Raw genomic sequence first — 22358 nt, 5'->3', positions numbered from 1 at the left:
CTTTTTGATTCTTTTCCTCTTTAAAAGGACCATACTTTGAAACAGCCTAGTAACCAAAAAGGCGTGTTTACTAAACAATAGAACGAATGGTCTTGAATTATTTTCGGCTTTTAAAATATGGGGAAATAATTTATGGATCACGATACCTATCTTTGAGGACCCCCCAGGGATCCAGAGATGGCAGATTGAGACATGGTCCACTGTACCCTCTTTAAGTTCCCTCTGGTTCAAACATTTATTCTTCTCAAAGCTGTTTGCCATATGATTAAAAAATTATTACTGCCACCTATTGATAGAAGATGAATTTTTTCACAATGAAAGTCTCAAACTCGGTGGGTTTCTTCTGTCGCTCGTCTGGCTTGACGCCCTCCGTTCTGGACCTGAAGTGCCTCTGGGGAAGGGAGTTGGGGTGATGGTCCTGCTGTTCTTTCTGACCCAGAGAACCTCAACTTGTATTTCACTGTCCTTCTGCCTCAGTGCACAGGGTAGAGACAGGTAGGGGTGTTGACCTAGGAGGCTGCTGGTGTCGGATGTTTCTGTGGGAAAAAACACCTGGTGGCTAACAGCTGTTTTGTTTCTCTACAACCGAGTCAGTCCATTGTTTGTAATTGACCTGCGCTTACACCGAATTCCCCTCTCCAGTGGCCCCACACCCTATCCTTGGCCAGCAGGCCTCTGCTTAATGTACGTCTTAGCACGCCGCCCCAGTTCTTACGTTCTCAACTGCTTTATTTCTGGTTTGCATTTGCCATGTCTGAATGAATCTGCTGACTTCCGTTTTCTTTTTCCGTTTCAGAACCTGTGCGCCGCCGCCGAGGACTGTAAGTACCTCTTCCCACGCCACGCTTGTGTTGTTCGCTACTGCCCCCTGCTGGACGCAGCGACACTAACAGCCATGTGAAAAATCACAGAAAATGCTAACTAACATTGGCTAAAACCTGCTTAGTTTCCAGTTTTTCTATCTTTAAATATATGTTTAATCTTTATTTTATTATATGACCCACAGGAATATCTAATGCAAGGGAAATATCAAATTTTTATTTTTTAGCTTTAAAAAAAATTTTTTTTTTATTAAAGTATAGTTGATTTATAATGTTATGCCAATTTCTGCTGTACAGCGTAGTGACCCAGTCATACATATATATATGTTCTTTTTCTCATACTATCTTCCATCATGTTCAATCCCAAGAGACTGGATATAGTTCCCTGAGCTGTACAGTAGTAAGACCTCATTGCTTATCCGTTCTAGATGTAATAGTTTGCACCTACCAACCTCAAACTCCCCATCCATCCCACTCCCTCCTCTCCCCTGGTTTTTCTTTAGAGGTGTGATGAGGGTGGAAACAGCAAGTGAGAGAAAAAATTCAATCAATTGTGCAGTCCCGACAAATTAAAAATAATTTTTTTCTGTGATTTTCTTCCTTTACATAGGTGGGTGATTAAAAAAAAAAAGGCTGAGTTTTCAAGATTTATATTTATTTCGTGTACTGTTATCCCATAAGTTTCTTTCTTTGTTTCCTTTTTTTCTTTCTTTCTTTTTTTTTTTTTTTTGGTTGCTGCATTGCCCTGTGATTTTTAAAGTGACGTCAGGCGTGTGTATAAGCTTTGGGAAGCCAGATGTAGCCTCTTGCGTGTTTTGCTTCATTGTGAAGGGCTGAGTCTCAGTTGCTAACTAGTGCTGGTCCATTGACATCCTCCTGGATCTATAGTAAAACGAGAAAAATAAGGACAGTGCTGTAACTTTTTTTTTTTTTTTTTTTTGGCTTCACTTTCAGCCTATGGATGTTTCCAGGCCAGGGATTGAATCGAGCAGCAGCTGTGACCCACACTGCAGCTGAGGCAACACCGGAGTCTCACCTTCTGTGCAGGGCTGGGGGTGGAACCTGAGCCTCTGCAGCAACCAGAGCTGCTACTGTTTTGTTTTTTTATAGCCCTACCTGTGGCATGTGGAAATTCCCAGGCTAGGGGTCTAATTGGAGCTGTTTACAACTGCTGGCGGCCTATACCACAGCCACAGCTCATGGTAACACAGGACCCTTAACCCACTGAGCAGGGCCAGGGATCGTTACCTGCTCAGTAATGATGCTCATGATGGGAACTCCTTTTTGGGGGTTGGGGGGGCTTTTTAGGGCCACACTTGTGGCATATGGAGGTTCCCAGGCTAGGGGTCGAATAGGAGCTGTAGCTGCTGGCCTACAACACAGCTCTGCTGAGCCACGACAGAAATTCCCAGAGTTGGATTCTTAACCCACTGTGCTACAGTGGGTATAGTAACTTTAATGAAACTAAATATATTCAGTTGAAAGCACTGTTTATTCTGGGATTTTGTCCTTACTAATTTTTTTTTTCTGCTGCTTTTTGCTTTTTGGGGCTGCACCCGCAGCATATGGAGGTTCCCAAGCTAGGGATCTAATCAGAGCTACAGCTTCTGCCCTACACCACAGCCATAGCAACATCAGATCTGAGCCACGTCTTGACCTACAGCACGCTCACGGCAACGCTGGATCCTTAACCCACTGTGCCAGGCCAGGAATCGAACCGCAACCTCATAGTTCCTAGTTGGATTCGTTTCCACTGCACCAGGACAGGAACTCCATGTCCTTGCTAATTTTTTTTATTATAATTTGTTTTTAAAAGAAATAAAATTAATAGCATTTTGTCATTTTTCATGTAGCTTTTGGGGAAAAAAATAGGTAGCTTTGGTCTGTCCTCAAAATTCAAGAACTATTTTATTTTTCCTGCTTGGTAAAAATTTCCAAGTCTGAACACTCGAGGTAAAATAATTAGAAGGCTCTTGCAGTGCCATACCGAGGGGGCAGACCTTGTTGAAACCTTCTAATAAAGCAAATCTCAGTTAATAGCAGTAATTATGCAAAGCCTGTGCAAACAATGGAAAGAGTTCTACAGTTGCTTTTTTCCCCTTGTTAATCAGTTTGGTAAATAAGCTGCTTGGTTCCTTGTGCAGGCTTGAGTCACTGGTGCAGAAGAAAACATCTATGCGTAGAGGTGATCTCATCAAATGGGGAAGGGGAGCTGAGGAACTATGATGTGTTTTAAAGATTATAGTAAGGTCTGGGGTCTGGCATGTATATGGTGGGCAGTGCCATTTTATTAGCATGCCTTGTGTTTTTCTTTCCTGTTTTCTAGGCTCCCGCTGTGATACGATTGGGTTCAGACCTACAGCCAGTGAGATTCGTTCTATCAAGGCACCAGGAAACTTTTCAGTAATAAATGTAACTGATTCGAGTGGCCAAGTTCAATGGCTTCCCCAAGCAGATGGTGAGACTTCATTTTCAGGGCTGGCTCCTGGGACCACCTATCTTTTCACCTTTACGAATGGCTCCAGTACTTGCTGCCAAGAAATGCAAATAGGTGAGCGAGGCTTTTCTTTTGGGCTGGATTGTGGGTTTTAGAGACTGTTTGTGTCTTCATATCTGCAGTGTATTTATTGACCATCACTTTATCTGAGCTTCAACAGTGAAAAGCAATTACTTCTTGTGTCTCTTGGCTCCCCATCTTTGGCTCTCAGGGTAGCCTGTCTCCTCTGCGAATGCTCTGACGCTGGTCTCTGTCAGCCCTTTGCGCGGTGCCGTGATGGATGGCAGAGCAGTTAAGAGCATGAATGGAGAACTGGAGAGCCAGGTTGGCTTCCTGATTCTATCAGTTTCTCACTGTGTGATCCAGGGCAAGTCATTGGTCCTCTTAGACCTGGGTTTCTTCATCTTTTTTGCAACACACACACACACACACCCACACACCCACCCACACCAAATCAACCAACCAACCAAACAACAAAACAAAAACTCCATACATATATACACACATTTTTAAAAGGATATTTTAAGATGTACTTTACTGTCTGAACGACTGAAAGTTAAGGGCCTGCTTTTCCAAAATCTTCTTAGGATCCCCGGAGGAACCAACACAGTTCCGTTCTTAACACATTGCTCCTTCTTTCAAATGGCGCCATAGCCTCGTTCGTGAAGTCGTCGTGAAGTGTACGTGAGGCGATGTGTGCACAGCACCTGAGTGCAGTGCCCGGGACTCTGTCAGCCCCCCAAATAGGGCCGCTGCTGTTCTGGCTGCTTCCACCTCCGTGACCGTGGTGTTATTGTATCATTTTCTTCCTCACATTATTGTCTTTCATTGCAAATGGCACCAAAGCAATAACCTGCTAAATGCCACTCCGACCCCTGCCCTGATCACTTTATAAAGAGAAAGCTCAAGTCTGGAGGGGCTTCCTGGCATGCAGGTTAATGAGCAGTCTGGACAAGGCACCAGATTCTTCCATGCCTGTCCCCTTTCCTTTTTTCTTGTTTCCTCTCCTGCCTGCACCATCCCCCCCCCTTTTTAAATTTTTTTGGCCTGCCATAGCTTATGGAGTGACCGGGCCAGGGATCAGCTCTAAGCCACACTTGTGACCTATGCTGCAGCTGCATCAATGCCGGATCCCACTGTGCCGGGCCAGGGGTCCAGCCTGCACCCTAGTGCTGCAGAGATGCCGAGGATCCTATTGCGCCACAGCGGGAACCCCCTCTCTCCTGCCTTTCTTCCTTGATTGGGTAAATGTTTCCATCTCTCAGGTTCCAGTGAAGCACACTCTCCATGCAGTCATTGGAAGGCCATGTGCATGCCGAGGTGGTGTTACCTGCACCACCTTAATCCTTTAGGGATCAGCTACCGGAATTGAGAAGAAGGGCCTCATTGCCTGTGCTTACTCTTCTGTTCCTAGTGGTTCCTCCTCCATCGTGACTGTACTTAGGGTGCATCCCTTTTGAAGTTTTAGTTACTGTTAATAACCACCAGTGGCTTCCACTGTGTTCAGATCCTGTACCTCTCCAGTTCGACGGCTGATGAAGTGGGGTTCAGAGCTGGGAGATGACGTTGAGCAAAATCCCATGCTAGTGACCAGCAGGATCGGACTCTGAGCCCTGATGTTTGACAGTCCAAATCCAATGACTTTGGATCACGGTGCCTTCATAATAATCCTTTGTGTTTAATAGAGTGTTTTAGAACTGTCGGCAGAGGCATCCAAGACTGAGGGCTTTTAAGGGACAAGCTTCAGATCACACAGCTAAGGGGCAGAGTAGGTCCTTACACCTGGATTACATGTGGATTCCAAGACCAGCCCCCTTCTCTCTATGCTCCTCTGTCCAGTGCTGTCTTTATGCATGTGGAGCTTCCTCCTGACATCAGCCACGAAGTTATCCCGTGCTTCTGCTCTGTATTTGCCTTTGCCTCCGCACGTGCGGTGTTTTCTGAGAATCAGGAGATAGACTGATTGGGCATCGCAGGTCTCCTTTGTGTCGGCTTCTGAACAGATTTAACTCCATGTTCTACTCACCGCCAACACGGCAACCTCTATCATTTTTATCATTGTTTTATAGCCTTCTTTTCACCAACACACATGCGTACACGTGTATGTGGGAATCCAAATGTGTTTTGTGGGAGGGAAGTCCAGGAGGCAAATAAAGAGAAACGAAATTCTGTGATGGCAAGATTCACTTCTGGAAAGTAGACATATGGAGCAGTCCTTTTTGAAATATAATATTTTCTTTCTTTCCTTTTTTTTCTTTTTTTGGGAAACGATATTAAAATAGAACCCAGTCCTACGAAAGCTGTTACCATCAGGCCAACCAGTGTGGCCCTAACTTGGAAAAATGACCCAACAGCTTCCAATTACACAGACAAAGGAGAGAGTGAGATGGTAGCTGGACAGAGGGGTCTTGCAAATCAAACAAGTGGTAACAGCACAGATTCAAGTCCAGGAAGCAATGGGACCTCAGGAAATCCCACAGCAGGTAAGATGAATAGCTTCAAGGAATGACTGAGAACCATCCTTCTTGTCCTGTATCCTAGAGCCTTGTCCATTCAATTGCCTGTTGGAAAGGCGTTGATTTTCTCGAACTGTGGAAGAGTTGTATTCTGAATTGTTTCCAGCCCAGAAGTGCGGGTGGTAGGATCATTCAGCAGTAAGGTCCTATGTATGTTAGGGTATTTTAACTACTTCCAACTGTTTGGTTCTAAAAATCTTTCATTATTGGGAGTTCCCTCATGGCTCAGTGGGTGAAGAAGCCAGTGCTGTCATGGCTGTGGCTCTGGTTATAGCTGTGGCATGGGTTCAATCCCTGATCCAGGAATTTCTGCATGCTGCGAGTGCAGCCAAAAAAAATGCTTTTCTGCTAAGATTTGGGAACAGAGACGCTGTTAGAAATATGTCTTGATGGTGTCAGTAATTACTAGGCTTCTTTGAAGCTCCCCAGGAAAGTTGATGCTGTGATTATATTCCCAGGAGCTTCTGTTGGGCATGAAAGTTTGATATATTTTGTAGGGGAGTATGTGTTTCAAATGAAATAAGAGCCCAGTGGCATTTGGTTAAGCTTAGATTGTTAGCTTAGATGTCAGTATCCTGAGCCACCTGTTATAGCTGCAAATTTAGCTTTTTTTTTTTTTTTAAGCTGAAAAGAACCAAAAATATAAAAAAGAGATGAGAAGCTCTTTAAGCTGAGAAGAACAAAAGATTTTTTAAAAAGAGTTCCTGTGTTGGTTTTCTGATCTAGGAGTATGATCTTATTGGCTAGTAAAGGCTGTAGAAACCTGACCTCTTGAGCCCATGGCTTGAAGCGACCACCTGGCCCAGCGCCTTAGGCACATGAAACAACCAGTGCTAAGGCAGTGATAGGAAAAAGCAGTGAGGGAGAGTTGATTGGAAGTCTCCTGAAAATTCCTCTTGGGATTGGAATACAGGAGTGACATGTCTTGGTACTTATGAAATACTATTTGTAATATCCTGAATTGAGACCTTTAGATGTAGCAAATGACCACTTTATTTGATGCTTTGTTCCTTTGTCTGAAACATATTAAATGTTGCTGTTTGAAAGGGCAGTTTAGGGAGTTCCCATTGTAGCTCAGCAGTAGCAAACTCGACTGGTATTTGTGAGGACATGGCGGGTTCGATCCCTGACCCTGCTCAGTGGGTTAAGGATCTGGCGTTGCCTTGAGTAGTACTATAGGCTAGCAGCTGCGGTGTAGGTCAGAGACGTGGCTCAGATCTGCTTCGCTGTGGCGGTGGTTCAGCCTGGCATCTGCAGCTCTGATTCGTCCTGGGAACTTCCATATGCCACTGGTGCGGCTCTTAAAAAAACCAAAACAAAACAAAATAATGCCATTTGCAGCAACATGGATGGAACTAGAGACTCTCATACTAAGTGAAGTAAGTCAGAAAGAGAAAGACAAATGCCATGTGATATCACTTATATCTGGAATCTCATATATGGCACAAATGAACCTTCCACAGAAAAGAAACTCATGGACTTGGAGAACAGACTTGTGCTTGCCAAGCGGGATGGGGAGGGAGTGGGATGGACTGGGAATCTGAGGTTAACAGATGCAAACTATTGCCTTTGGAATGGGTAGGCAATGAGATCCTGCTGTATGGCACTGGGAGCTATCTAGTCACTTATGATGGAGCATGATAATGTGACAAAAAGAATATATGTATGTGTGACTGGGTCTCTTTGCTGTGTAGTAGAAAAATGACAGAACACTGTAAACCAGCTATAAGGGAAAAATAAAAATCTTTTTTTTTTCTTTTTGGTCTTTTTGCCATTTCTAGGGCTGCTCCCTCGGCATATGGAGGTTCCCAGGCTAGGGGTTGAATTGGAGCTGTAGCCGCCAGCCTACACCAGAGCCACAGCAACTCGGGATCCGAGCCGCGTCTGCAACCTACACCATAGCTCGCGGCAATGCCAGATCCTTAATTAACCCACTGAGCAATGCCAGGGATCGAACCTGCAACCTCATGGTTCCTAGTTGGATTCGTTAACCACTGAGCCACGACGGGAACTCCAAGTTGATTGGAAGTCTCCTGAAAATTCCTCTTGGGATTGGAATACAGGAGTGACATGTCTTGGTACTTATGAAATTTTTTAAAAATCAACTGAAAAAAAAAAAAAAAAAAAGAAAGAAAGGGCAGTTTAGAGGAGTGTCAAATCACTGTTGGAGTTAACTGCCCTGAAGAATAGTACGGATCCTCAAACGTTTCACTTTAATGTTTATTCTTTTCTCCTCTTTTCTTCCTAAGTTTCTTTCCTGCTGTGAAACGATGGAATGGCACTGGACTCTGATATAAAGGAAGTATTTTTAGTGGGTCACATTGAAACATCAATGTCCCCAGTCATTCTTTTTTTTTAATTTACTTTTTTAAAAAAATTAAAGTATAGTTAATTTACAATGTTGTGCCAGTTTCTGCAGTACAGCAAAGTGACTCATCATACACATATACATTCCCTTTTTATATTATCTTCCATCATGGTCTATCCCAAGAGATGCTCCCAGTCGTTTTTAGTGAAAGCTGACTACAATTATCCTGTTCCATCACTTCTCACTGTGTGTTTTTAAAATAGAGCCAAGTACAGTTTCTGATCTTCGTGTTACCTTCGTGGGTGTGACACAAGCTGCCCTCGCCTGGAAGAATGATAACATCACGGCCACCTGCCGGATGCTCCTTGAAAGCCAAACGCCCCCTCAGAATTTGGCGGTCAATATTTCAGACCTGAAGCCAGGAATTCGTTACAAGGTCACCCTGTATCTTTCAGAATCGAGTGAGACTCAGAGAGACCTCCTGGTTACAGAAAATGGCTTAGGTGAGTTATAAAAGTGGGTTGCCTATCTGCCTTGCTGGTTTTGACTTTCAGTAACTTAATAGATTAAAAAAAAAATGGTTCTTGTAACTTGTATGGAGTTGTAGAACTGATGGAGGTCTCCTCCACATTTTATTTTATTTTATTTTTTTGTCTTTTTGCCATTTCTTGTGCCGTGTCCACGGCATATGGAGGTTCCCAGGCTAGGGGTCTAATCGGAGCTGCAGCTGCCGGCCTAGGCCAGAGACACAGCAACTCGGGATCCGAGCCGTGTCTGCGACCTACACCACAGCTCACGGCAACGCCGGATCTTTAACCCATTGAGCAAGGCCAGGGATTGAACCTGCAACCTCATGGTTCCTAGTCAGATTCGTTAACCACTGAGCCACGACGGGAACTCCTCCTTTACATTTTAGTTGGTCCCCACACGTGTAGGACGAAGGAGGGAAGTGTTCTTAAGTTACAGGTCAGCACGTTGGAGGTTGAAACTTTGGAGCCTGGCATCCAGAAACATAGCGGGTCTCTTTAGCTTTCTAAGCTTTCTGCTGAATGCGTAACAGAGGTGTTAGCCCACAGAGGCCTCTGGGAGGAGTTTACCACTTCCCTTGAGAGAAGGGATGCGGCTCAGGCAAATCTAGCGGATGTTTTCTGCATCGACAGTGGAGGAGTCATTTGCAGACTTCATAGAATTTTCAGGGGTGACCCTGTGCATTGAGAACAAGAACTCAGTCCTCATTTTCCACACAAGGAAACAGAACTCTGGAGAGAGGTGTTAGGATTCTTGAGGGCAGGCATCAGGAACCAGGCTTCGGGTATCTTGGACTAAAAGAGCAGCTTCTCGTCTCGTGTATATTTCCCTGCTGGGACAGCCAGGCAAGGCCTTGAAGGAAGAGGCGAGATGACTCTTGTCTGTCCTTGTTGCTTCTTTCTCTTTAGCAGCTTTCGCCTGCTTCAGCAGTTCTGCCTGGTTCGCCCTCTCTCTGCAGGGGTCTGGTCCAGGACAGAGTTTCTGGAGTGAGTGGGCTCTGAGTAGCCACGTGCAGATCACGTGGCCGTCCCGAGAAATCCATCTTTGGAGCTGGGTGGGAAAAGGTGACTTCTCGAAAGAAGGGGAGAGATGCAGATAGCTGAGTTGGTGAGAGAGGCCCCAATGTCTATGGTGCTACCTGGGATAAAAGTGCAAAGTCACATACCGGCCTCACTCAGGGCCCTCTCAGGAGCGTGTATCCTTCTGGGGGAGGAAAGGAACAGATATTTGTGTGGTAGCAGCTGTGGGTGGGTTGGCTTCTCATGGGGGGAGGGGAAGGGGTGGGGGAAGGGCAGCGGCGCTGAAAGAAGACAGGTTTGTTCTTCTGTTGCACGTCACGTCTGCTTTGCTTTTTTTGGTTTGAAACAGATGCCAACAACACAGACAGCTTGTCCCAGCCACTCAGGAGCCCTGGCGTCCCTGGGTACAAATACCGACTGGAATCTGCAGACCTGCCCTCCGACCCTTCTCTGACCCCGGACACCACGGAAGTCCTGGTTTGGGGGTTAAAGTCTGATGCAGGGTACAAGGCCACTGTTTATCCCCGGGCAGCAGATGGCCCCGAAGGACACCCCCAGGCCACAGAGTTCAAAACAAGTATGTTGAATTTTGTAACATAGCCACAGCCAGAGCTTTCTAGCACAAAATTTGTCTTCTGGGATTCTGGTTCTGAATTACCTCTTGCTTCTTAAGTAGTTTTGCTGTTGGAGGGAGTTTAAGTAGTTTGTTGTCAGAGGGAGTTTTCTGGAAGAGATTTTTGGACAGAGCAGATCCAGTAAGTTTCTTTTCCTTTTCTTTTTTTTTTGGCTGCACCCATGGCATATAGAAGTTCCTGGGCCATGGAGTTCCTGTTGTGGCTCAGTGGGTTAAGAACCCGACTAATATCCATGAGGATGTGGGTTCGATCCCTGGCTTTGCTCAGTGAGTTAAGTAAGGATCCAGTGCTGCCACGAGCATAGTTTGCAAATGCCGCTTGGATCTGGTGTTGTGGTGGTCGTGGTGTAGGTTGGCAGCTGCAGCTCCGATTCAGCCCCTACACAGGGAACTTCCTTAGGCTGCAGGTGCAGCCCTAAAGAGGAAAAACAAAAAAGAAAAAAAAAACAAAGTTCCTGGGCCAGGGATCATACCTGCTCCACAGCAGTGACCTGAGCCACAGCAGTGACAATACCAGATCCTTCACCGCTAGGCTGCCGGGAAACTCTGTTTCTTCTTCACTTTGTGTCCGAGACCCTTCTTTCATGGAACTCAGTGCAGCGTGTTGAGCAGCTGCCATGTGCAGACGCTAGCTGCTGCCTCAGTCTCTCTTTCCTTTGACTCTGCAGACTAGCCAATGAGTCCAACTACTGTGATGTTTTTCTCTTGAACTTGATCTTCACTTTGTCCATGTTGGTTAGGAGTTTTCCCCTTGAAAGACGAAAATGTGTTTCTTCTTTTGACCTGATCTTGGAAGGCCTGCTGACCTTCCTGTGACATTTGCTGGCACCCACAAGTGCCAGGTATATTTCTATCTCTAATTTGTCAGCACTCCCACTCTGTATGTGGAACAATATTTAGAGGCTTTTGGGATCGGTGCTGATGAGAGGGTTAAGAAACGCATGGCTCCTCCCCTCGAGGGATGCCCGTATGGATGGGGAATTGAGGCAAATGTACATGAGAAGTCCATGGTCAGCCTCTGTGGGCTCAGAAACAAATGCTGCAGCCCTGTAGTCCTCAGGGGCTCGGTGGCAGGCAGCACAGACCGACTCTGGTTATGTTATCCCCAAATATATCTGTTCCAAAAGGCTGTCAGAGACCCATAGAATGGAGGGAGTGAGTGTGAGGCTGGAGGTCAAGGACAGAAACCAGGCTAGCATCCAGGAAAGTCTGGACTACGCTGGACTGGTGACCCTCCCTCCAGATTCTAAGGTGGTGAGGGGAAAGGGGCTCCTCCAGGGGTGCCGTTGACAATGATGGGGCTGTCCTACTCACAGGATGCTAGTGCAGGGGTGAGGGGGGCTGGGATCTAGGCTGTGGGCCCCTCACCAAGCCATGCACCCCAGGGCAGAGCCATCCAGAGGAGGGTCTCTCTGCCTGATTTGCTAAAAGAGGCCCTGCAGATTAGTGTGGGCTGGGGCCCTCCTTTTTAAAGTGATTCGAGTGGAATTAAATAATTGATTATATGTTAAGCTTTTGGACAAATGGATACACACAGAGTCTGATTTGTGTTGATTGTCGTAGTGCCTAATAAATGATATCTGTATTATGTACACTCGTAATAGTTATGTTATGGTCTTAACCTCCTCTCTACTGTGGGTGTATGTATATGTATGTGTGTCTATATTCATGTACAGACACACACCCAGACTTTTTTTCAAGTAACTATCCAGGTGGAGTTAAGAGAACCACTGGAGGATGTTGAGACACCCAAGACTAGTTGTGGTAGAAAATCATGTCCCAGGCTGGAGAGCAAGGGGGAGGAGACAGTGTTTCTAGAGCCCAGTGAGGGGCTGGGGCCGTGGAGGACGCAGCTGGACCGGAACAGGTGACCCAGAGCAGGAGGCAGTACAGAGAAAGACTCTAGTTGTTTTCCTCCTCCAGCCCTCCAGGAGCCTGCCTGTGTCACCCGTTGGTGGAACCTGGTCCCAGGCCACCTGGCAGGAATGCCACTCACCCCCCAACCTGGGCCCCAGGGATGCAATGTGCAGGGGTCAGCCTCCTGGACACAGAACAGGCAGAAGAAGGTGGAGGGTAACTTGGGAGGGTGGTGTGTGCAAATGATGAATAACTTGTACTCTTTGAGTCAGAATTGTTATCCTGCTTTCATAGATGAGGAAGCTCAGGTTTTCCTAAGATCCACCTGCCTATTAAAGCTGAGCTGACCTTGGAATCCAGAGCTGCCCCCTGCTAAAGCCTGTGATCTTTAAGTGATCATGTAGAGTATGTTTATATGCTTGAGACCTTTTGGGGTCACCCTGAACCTCGTGGGGGGCATGTTGTTTGAGGTGTCCATTGCGATCTCTAAGAGTCAGCTCACAAAGAAGAACACAGACTAACTCCCCAGGTGCAAGTGGTCAGGTGGTTTCTTCACTGAAGATGCTGCCTGAATTCTGCTGGGACCCCCATACAGTTGGGTACGTTGTAGTTGTACTTAAACGTGTAGAGTTGGAAGGAAGAATCACTGAGTGCTGCTTAGATTGGATGATGTGCCCTGCTGACAGCTCCTCTCTCTTTCTCTCTGTCTCTCTCTTTGGCTTGGCCCTTCTGGTGGTTGTTAACGCCTCTTGTGTCTTCGCAGATTCCAGTCAGGTTTTTGATATTAAAGTTGTGAACATCAGCGCCACCAGCTTGACCCTGACCTGGAAGATCAATGATCATGAGCCGTCCTCCGTCTATACCTATGAGATACAGGTTGCTGGCGAGACAGATTCCTTCAATCTCACTGTCAATGAGACTCAGGCCGTCCTCACTCCACTCAGATCGAGTTCCTTGTACAACATCACGGTGTGTCCTCTCCTCGACGGTGGTTCCACGGGCACGCCGGGCTTTCTCCAGGTGTACACCCGTGAGTCCACTCCTGCTTTGTTAACCTTTCATGCTTGCCTGCTCTGTGCCAGGCCCTGATACGAGACAGACTCTATTCCTGCCCTCACCGCTAAGCGTGTGGGTCCACAGGGACTCTTGCTGCCTTCAGGATGTGTGATCTAATAGCGATAATCATTGGTTGACCCTCCCACATGCCCAGCGTCACGTGACGTGCTTTCCTTGCACTGTCTCATTTAATATCCTCAACTCTGTGACATGTCTGGCATTAGCCTTATTATGTGGATGAAGAAGCCAAGGCTGAGAGGTTCTGTGGGCAGGTGTCACACCTTGTAAGTGTCAGAAGTGGGATTAGGCAGCTGGGCTCCCTGGACTCTAGCCTGTGCTTATAATGACCATTCTAGTGTGTTAGAGATGGGGAGCTAATTGGTACATGGAGACAAAAGGAATCTGCGTGATTCATGTCCCTTGTTCCTTTGGATGCTGATATTATAATGAGGCAGGACACAGCTACTATGCCTTGTCTTTTCTTCTCAGCCAACCGTCCCTTAAAAATAAGATGATAGGCAGCAAATAAAAAGGTTTCTGTTCCAAAGGAAGTCCAGTCATTAAAACAATAATGATATACCCATAGTTCAGTAATATAGCAGTATGATAATATATAATAGTATAATCTTTTCGGTATCACACTGTGCCAGAAGATTTACCTGTATCGCAGTGGTCTTCGTGGTAGGTGTTAGAATCCCTCTTTTACAGATGAGAAAGCCACAGCCTAGCACGGCTGGAGAATTCACCCAGGACTGCAGAGCTGGCAGGCGGCAGAGCAGGGACTTGGCCCCAGGGGGTCCTGGCTCTGGACCCAGGGTTCATTCCACCAGAATGTTTAAGTGTCTGTTGCTGACCAGGAAGCACACCTACAAATGTCTTCTGACCAGAATCTACATCCTTTTCTTCTTTTACTTTGTTACCGTTTAATCTCTCTGTTAGGATTAGGTTTGTGTGAGCAATGAAAAACTCCCAGAGTTTCCAAGAGAGAAATTTTTTCCTCCAGCACTCGGCAGGATGGGGTGGTAGAGTGTTAGCTCTGGCTTAGTTGCAGGAAACAGAAACCAGCAACTCTTTTGAGCTGAAAGAGGTTTAATCTTGGGAATCGAGGGTTTTCATAGAATCCCTAGAAAAGCTGGTGCGTTAGTTTGCTAGGACTGCCATAGTAAGTATGACAGGTTGGGAGATTAAACAGAATTCTCCTCTTAGCTCTGGATATAAGAAGTCTGACATCAATGGAGTTCCCGTCGTGGCGCAGTGGTTAACAAAAACGACTAGGAACCATGAGGTCGTGGGTTCGATCCCTGGCCTTGCTCAGTGGGTTAAGGATCTGACGTTGCTGTGAGCTGTGGTGTAGGCTGCAGACGTGGCTCAGATCCCGAGTTGCTGTGGCTCTGGTGTAGGCTGGTGACTACAGCTCTGATTGGACCCCTAGCCTGGGAACCTCCATATGCCACGGGAAGCAGCTCTAGAAAAGGCAAAAAGACAAAAAAAAAAAAAAAAAAGTCTGACATCAAGGTGATGTAGGGTTGGTTTATTCTGATGCCTCCGTTCTTGGCTCTGCAATGGCCATCCTCTCCTTGTGTCTGTACGTGGTTGTCCTTTGGTCTGTGCAGATCTGTGTCCTGTCTCTTATTCTAATAAGGACACTAGTCAGACTAGGGCCCACTTAATGACCCTATCTTATCATAATCACCTCTTTAAAAACCTGATCTGCAAATATGGCCAGATTCTGAGGTGTACTGGGGGTCAGGACTTCAACATATGAATTTTGAGGGGACACAGTTCAACTCATAAAACATGGGATGCAGGCTTTAGGCTGGGACCCAGGAATGACTCCTAGTCTAAGGGTACAGAACTCCTTACCCAGAGAGTCCCCAGCTGTGTCACAGTCAGCAGCCCTGGCTGGAGTTGTTGGCTCTAGGAATGTACTGAGCTGCCATCCTGGCATCAGAAAGCTGCAGCCACCACCATGATGTTGGTTCTAGAGCTAGGCTGCCTGAGCTCCAGGTATCACACCCACATTCCAGCTGTAGGAAGGAGGAAGCATAGAAAGTGGTGCTCCACCCTTTGCAGATGCTTCCTACAAGCCATATAGTACTTCTGACATCCCATTGGCCAGAACTTAGTCACATGGCTAGTCTGCTTGCAAGGGGGTTTGGGAAATGTAGTTTTTATCCCCACGCTATGGACAGTGCTAAAAATATGATTAAGGAAAATGGGAGGGATGGATTTTTGGGAGTCAGCAGCAGCCTCTGCTGCCCATCCTTAAACAGAGACTCTGAGATGCTTAGTAAAAAGCAGATCAAGCAGCCAGCAGTGGCCAAGGTCCTACGCCAGAGCCGGAGCCTTTGACCCAGAGGAATTCTCTCCTCTTTTCATTCTCTGTGAGCGGCTTTGTACAACTTAAACATGCGTTTCTGCACTCCTGCAGCCAACTGTTCCCTTGTTGGTTAGAAACTCGAGTTTCTGAGAGGCTCGTGGTGCAGATGATAAAACAAAGAAGAGAAAAAGAGAGGTTGGGTGTCCCAAGTATGCATTTAATCTCGGTGTAAAGGTTTGGTGAGGTTTCAGTCACTTATATCTTCTGGAGAAACAGATTCTTAATCTAGTCATTTACTTTCTTCCCACAGCCCCCAGTCCAGTTTCTGACTTCCGAGTGACAAGTGTCAGTGCAAGGGAAATTGGCTTAGCGTGGAGCAGCAATGACTCTAATTCCTTTAGGATATATACCACACAGAGTGCAACTGGGAAAGCTCAGGAGGAGACAACCACCAACCAGAGCATTGTCATTGGTGGCTTATACCCTGGCACCACATATCGTTTTGACATTCTTCCACAAGGACCGAATGGGACTCAAGGGGACTCCCAAACAGTTTCCACTAGAACTGGTAAGCCAGCAGGCTGTGTTTTCTGCGAAACAGCCATGTTTCCTAAGGGAAGTCAGTATAATTCGTAAGCATCAGGTTTTCCAAATATTGCTTTTCTTTTAATATTTACTAAAAATCTTAAAAAAATTTAAAGCAACAGCAATGCGGATTCATTATATAAAATACAGACAGGCAAAAGTAGACACATCACACGTAAACCATCAACCAGAGATGATCACTGATAATGTTTGATGTGTGATATTTTAGAATTTCAAGATAGATACTGATGTGCATATGTGTGTGTATTTTCTCTTTTCTAAATGTTGAAGTCATCTTGTACATGTATTTTATAACCTGATTATTTTTACTTACAGGTTTATTATGAATAGTCTTCCTAATCAGGATGAATATTTTTGCGGGATAATTACAGCACCTGCTTGCCATTCCACTGTTTGAGACAGGGATCAGCAGATAATACTGGCCCATGGGCCAAATCTGGCCCACTGCCTGTTTTATAAATAAAGTTTTATTGGAATACAACCATGCTCCTTTTCTTCCTTCCCTCCCTTCCTTCCTCCCTCTCTCCATCTTTCTCTCTTCCTTCGGTCCTTCCTTGTTTTCTTGCTTTCTTTTCCAAGCTCATTTCTTTATATAATGTCTATGGCTTCTTTTGTACTAGAAATGAGAGTTGCAACAGAGAATATTTTGCTTTCAAAACCCAAACTATTTGTTTTCTTTTGTTGTTGTTGTTGTTGTTGTCTTTTGTCTTTTTAGGGCTGCACCCGCGGCATATGGAGGTTCCCAGGCTAGGGGTCCAATTGGAGCTACAGCTGCCGGCCTACACCACAGCCACAGCAGCGTGGGATCCGAGCCATGTCTGCGACCTACACCACAGCTCATGGTAATGCTGGATCCTTAACCCACTGAGCGAGGTCAGGGGTCGAACCCTCAACCTCATCGTTCCTAGTCAGATTCGTTTCCACTTGCACCATGACAGGGCCTCCTAAAAAAAATTTTTTTTTTTTTAATATAGTTGATTTATAATGTTCTGTCAGTTTCTCAATTTCTGCTGTACAGCAGAGTGGCCCAGTCATACATTTACATGTATACACACACACACACACACACACACACACACACACACACACACACACATATACATAGAGATATTCTTTTTCTCACATTATCCTCCATCAGGTTCCATCACAAGTGACTAGATATAGTTCCCTGTGAAAGATCTGCTTTTGAAACAAGGGAACTGCTAACATGCATCCCTCAGAGGAATTTCAGTAATTTCCTTTCAAGTCTGAATTTCATTTTTATTTTAGGGTTTTTAAAAAAATTTTTTTTTCAAGTCTGAATTTCAGGTTAGACTGTTGAGATAGGGTCGTAGTATCAGTGTATATTTTTTTCTTTCTTAATGGCAAGTGGACCACCAGTGTGGGATCCCTTTGGTGTTGCGTGACTTTCTGAAGCCCAGAATTCAATGTAATTATAATATAATTATAATTATAATATAATATAATATTGTGAGGGTCTACAAAGTTCAGGGCTCTCATCCTGTATTTATACGTTTTTAACACAACTTCAAGAGGTGAGTACTATTATCGTCTCTATTTTACAGAGTAGGAAGTGGGGACTCTGTGAACTTAAGTAGTTGGCCCAGAGTGACAAGGTAGTGACCTGGCCTCTGTCTGGCTTTGCTTTAACTACAGTGTGGAATGACACTTTGATGGGGTGCAGCTGCAAAACTAATTTAGGTCTGTTCATAAGGAGAAGAAATCTCTTGTACTGTTGCCTATAATTGTCCCACTGAATGGAAATCAAGAAGGGTTGTGATAAGGCACTAGCCTCTAATTGATCAATGTTCATTATTATTGGGGAGAATCAATATAACAACATTAAAAGCAATTTTGGGAGATCCCATCATGGCTCAGAAGTAACAAACCCGACTAGTATCCATGAGCACGCGGGTTTGATCTCTGGCCTCACTCAGTGGGTTAAGGATCCGGTGTTGCCGTGAGCTGTGGTGTAGGTGTGGTGTAGCTCGCAGATATGGCTTGGATCCTGCATTGCTGTGGCTGTGGTGTAGGCTGGAAGCTACAGCTCTGCTTCAACCCCTAGCCTGAGAATTTCCGTATGCTGCAGGTGTGGCCCTAAAAAGCAAAATAAATAAATAAAAGCAATTTTGGAAAAGGGAAATAAATACTGCATGACCCAGCAATTCTACTCCTACTTATATATATTTCTAGGAGAATTGACAGAAGGGTCTGGAATTGTACACTGATGTTCATAGTACATGATCCACAGTAGCTAAGAGATGGAGGTAGCCAAGTGTCCATCAGCTGATGAATGGAGGAGTTCCCTGGTGGCTCAGTGGGTTAAGGACCTGATGTCATCACTTTTGTGGCTCTGGTTACTGCTGTGGTTTGGGTTTGATCCCTGGCCCAGCAACTTCTGCTTGCCAGGGGCATGGCCAAAAAAACCCCTAAAACAAAACAAAAAACAGACAAAGCAGATGAATGGATAGACAAAATGTGGTATATCTATACAGTAGATATACTGTAGAATATTATTTAGCCATAAAAAGGAATGGAGTACGGAGGCATGCTACAGCATGGATAAACATTAAAAACATTATGGTAAGTGAAAGAAGCCAGATATAGAAGGACAAAGATCATATGATTCCACTTAGATGAGGTGCCTACAATAGGCATGTTTATAGAGACAAAGTAGAATAGAGGGTCTAGGAGGAGGGAGGAGAGAGGAGTTGTTTGATGGGAACAGAGTTTGTGTTGAGGATGCCGAAATGTTTTGGGTTTAGATAGTGGTGATGGTGACACAACATTGTCAGTGTGTTTCATGCTCCTGAGTTGTACACTTAGCCCTGGATAAAATGATAGATATGTTATGTGTATTTTACCACCATAAAAAAGAAGGGAAACAAAAATAACTCTATTCGTATAACCCAACTGAACTTCTTTTCTGTCTGTGTCCATGGACATACATTTAGTTTGTAGCTTTGGAATTACTATATGAATCTTTTTTTTTTGTATTTTACTCAGTATATACCATAACTTCCTTTCCATAGTTGCTATGGTCTTCGTGTTTTTAGTGGCTGCAAACTATTTCATCATGTAGGCAGATCACAGTGTATCTAGTGCTTCTCTTTTTACAGCATGTTTAGGTTATTTCTACTGTTTTGATGTTTATAGAAAACTGTGGCCTTTCATGGTCTTTTGCCTGTAGAATCCCTTTGACATCAGGAATCTGGTGGTTGGGAAGGAGGACTCTCAAAGTGTCCTTCCTTTAAGGAAAACCCACTTAAAAAATTAATTTTGGGAGTTCGTGTCGTGGTGCAGTGGTTAATGAATCCAACTAGGAACCATGAGGTTGTGGGTTCGATCCCTGCCCTTGCTCAGTGGGTTAACGATCCAGCGTTGCCATGAGCTGTGGTGTAGGCCGCAGACGCGACTCAGATCCTGCGTTGCTTTGGCTCTGGCGTAGGCTGGCAGCTACAGCTCCGATTCGACCCCTAGCCTGGGAACCTCCATATGCCATGGGAACGGCCCAAGAAATGGCAAAAAGACAACAACAAAAAATTAATTTTGGAATTGGTCTCTTCAAAAAAATAGAATGTTTATGAAATGAAATAAAAACAAATTTAGGAGCAGGTAGTATGTGCATGTGGTACAAAATTTTTAAAAAATGCAAGGTTTTATAGTGAAAACGTTTCCCTCTTTTGTCCTCTATCCACCCAATGCCTGGTTACCAGGTAAAGGGAAGTTCTGAAAGCAAGGGGAGAAAAGAGGCCCCCTTATCTAGTTTTTTCAGGGCCTTGATCTGTGCATTTCTTGCGGCTGGTTCATTGTGTAGAGGTGGGGTGATCTGAACACAGAACCCGCAGGACTCGTGGGGGTGATTTCTCTTCTGACTCCTGGCTCAGAGGGTGGAGGGCATGTGTGTTTTTTTCCTCTCCCTACTGCAGCCTCAAAGGCTCCTACTTAGAAAGTGTCAACTCTCCATTTCAGTTTTTCTCTTCAGTATGCCTGACTGTGGGACAGGAAGATGTTTTCTTTTGAGGGAGTGAGTTTAAAAGACCTATTTGTGGAGATGTAATAATGCATACTCAAAAAGCACACACTCAAACAGTCCGAACTGCATGGTTTGATCAGTTTTCACAAACCAAACCCATATGGTCACTGGCACTCAGATCAAGAAGCTGAACATGAAGTTCCCCTTTGTGGCTCAGTGAGTTAAGAACCAACTAGTATCCATGAGGATGCAGTTCGATCCCTGGCCTGGCGCAGTGGGTTAAGCATCTGGCGTGCCACAAGCTGTGGTGTAAGTCCCAGATGCAGTTTGGATCTGGTGTTGCTGTGCTTGTGGCGAAGGCTGGCAGCTGCAGCTCTGCTCTGATTCAACCCCTGGCCTGGTTGCCCCCTTAAAAAGAAAAAAAGGAAAAAAAAAAAAAAAGGTGACCATGGTTTCCTCTCTGGAAGACCCCTGAAGAGGGGGCATTTCTATGACAAAGGCAAAAGACCAGAAACCTTAGGTTGAGCTGGTAAGTTCATGGATGCTAGAGAAGAGCCAAAATTCTTGGCAGAACTGAGTGTGTGTTTCTCACCTAAGTTTGGGCGTTGGCCGTTCGTGAACGCATTTAAGAGCTTGATGGCAAAAGAGCCAGTGCTCTTGACAGACACTTTGGAATCAAGCTGGACGTTAGGATGGTCATGATCAGACTTCCTTTGTCCTTCCTCTCCTCCGACCAGACTCCAGTGCGGTGTTTGACATCCGGGTGGTTAACGTCACCACGACCGACATGCAGTTGAAGTGGCAGAATACCGACAGTGCTCCTGGGTACCTCTACCTGGTACGCGTACAGTCTGAGCACAGCGTTCATGAGATGAACAGTTCCCACGAAGCCATCACTCTCGGGGGCCTGATCCCTGGCACCTTATATAACATCACGATCATCCCCGAAGTGAACCACGTCCAGGGGAACGCCAGTGCCACAGCCCAGTACACACGTAAGCATGTTAGGACACCCTCCCGAGGTCTCCTCCTTGACTCCACTTGGAGGGTGGGAGGTGAGCGTTGGGGAAACGATGGGGCAGGAGGCCCCTGTGTGTCTGGGCTCCAGGTAGAATGTGAAGCCGTGTAAGTGGAAAACGTTGACCTCAGCAAAGATTCTGCTGTGCTCATGGGGCATGATGCTGAGCCCTGAGAGCGCAGTGGTCTTCAGAAGCAGAAAGGATGGGATCCCATAAGCCTGGGAAATTATTCCATTCATCCTTTGGGAACACAGACAAGAGGAGAGTCACGCTGTCGTGTTCGAGGCACCTTGTGTGCAACAGTGAGAGAAGCGCTTTGCTCATGGACCTACATATATGGTAGGGATGGTAGCTGAGAATGTCTTTCTAGTATCCTTTTCTCTACATTTCAAAAACAGATGAGAAATTACATCTTGAAACTCTATTTCAGATACACTTAAAAGAAGCCTGAAAAACTTTAATTCTTTTGAGGTTTCATCGGTGTAATTATTTTCTGAATGTCTTTTGGGGAAGCCTTCTGTCTTTTGAGCCATCACATATTAGCTCTAGTCTTTCCCAAAAGGAGCCAGGCTGTTTTTTTATTAAATTGAATTAATTCATTTTCAGGCTATTTTTTTTTTAATTAAATGAATTTATTTTTAGGCTATTTTTAGATGCAGACAGTAAAATGGTTCTGGAATTTTAAGTTAATCCGTGTTTTTTGTTTATGTTTAAACTAAGGGCCCAGCAATGTGTCCAACGTTAAAATAAGTACCAACACCACGGCAGCAACCTTAACTTGGGAGAACTTTGATGAAGCCTCTTCCAGGTACACCTACCGCCTTCTGATTGAGCAGGAAGGAAATGCCAGCAAGACAACGCAGATAGTCACCGGCACTGGCATCACCAGTGCTACAGTCACCGAGTTAATACCTGGCTACTCATACATAGTAGAGATCTTCTCACAGGTGGGGGATGGCACTGAGTCACTGGCACCTGATCGGCAGTCATTCTGTACAGGTGAGCAGCCCCAGGTGCCTCTTGGGCTCTTTCTTGTGTGCTGCTGGCCTTGCACGCAGGTCCTTATAGTCAGCTTTAGCTGATCAGCTTTTGTGTGGTGTGCCCTAACAGACACCGCACTTTCTGAGCATCCTAATAGCTTATTAGTGTTGTCTTGTTGCCCACATTGTTTATTCACTCAACAAATATGTATTGAGCACTT

General features: G+C 45.3%; 1 protein-coding gene across 1 annotated transcript in view; it reads left to right on the top strand.

The window, feature by feature from the left end:
- The window catches only part of PTPRJ (protein tyrosine phosphatase, receptor type J), a 176335-nt gene that overhangs the window by 119283 nt on the left and 34694 nt on the right, over nucleotides 1-22358 (top strand). The window contains exons 2-10 of the mRNA XM_021083062.1: nucleotides 797-821; nucleotides 3148-3372; nucleotides 5601-5801; nucleotides 8406-8645; nucleotides 10039-10266; nucleotides 12944-13210; nucleotides 15867-16124; nucleotides 20876-21133; nucleotides 21878-22156. Of these exons, the coding sequence (XP_020938721.1) occupies nucleotides 797-821; nucleotides 3148-3372; nucleotides 5601-5801; nucleotides 8406-8645; nucleotides 10039-10266; nucleotides 12944-13210; nucleotides 15867-16124; nucleotides 20876-21133; nucleotides 21878-22156 (1981 nt within the window). The remainder of the gene's footprint in view (nucleotides 1-796; nucleotides 822-3147; nucleotides 3373-5600; nucleotides 5802-8405; nucleotides 8646-10038; nucleotides 10267-12943; nucleotides 13211-15866; nucleotides 16125-20875; nucleotides 21134-21877; nucleotides 22157-22358) is intronic.

Source organism: Sus scrofa, chromosome 2, assembly GCF_000003025.6.
Source record: "Sus scrofa isolate TJ Tabasco breed Duroc chromosome 2, Sscrofa11.1, whole genome shotgun sequence".
In the NCBI taxonomy this organism is placed as follows: domain Eukaryota; kingdom Metazoa; phylum Chordata; class Mammalia; order Artiodactyla; family Suidae; genus Sus; species Sus scrofa.
The sequence above is the reverse complement of the archived record's forward strand: the minus strand, read 5'-3'. Positions and strand labels throughout refer to the sequence as shown.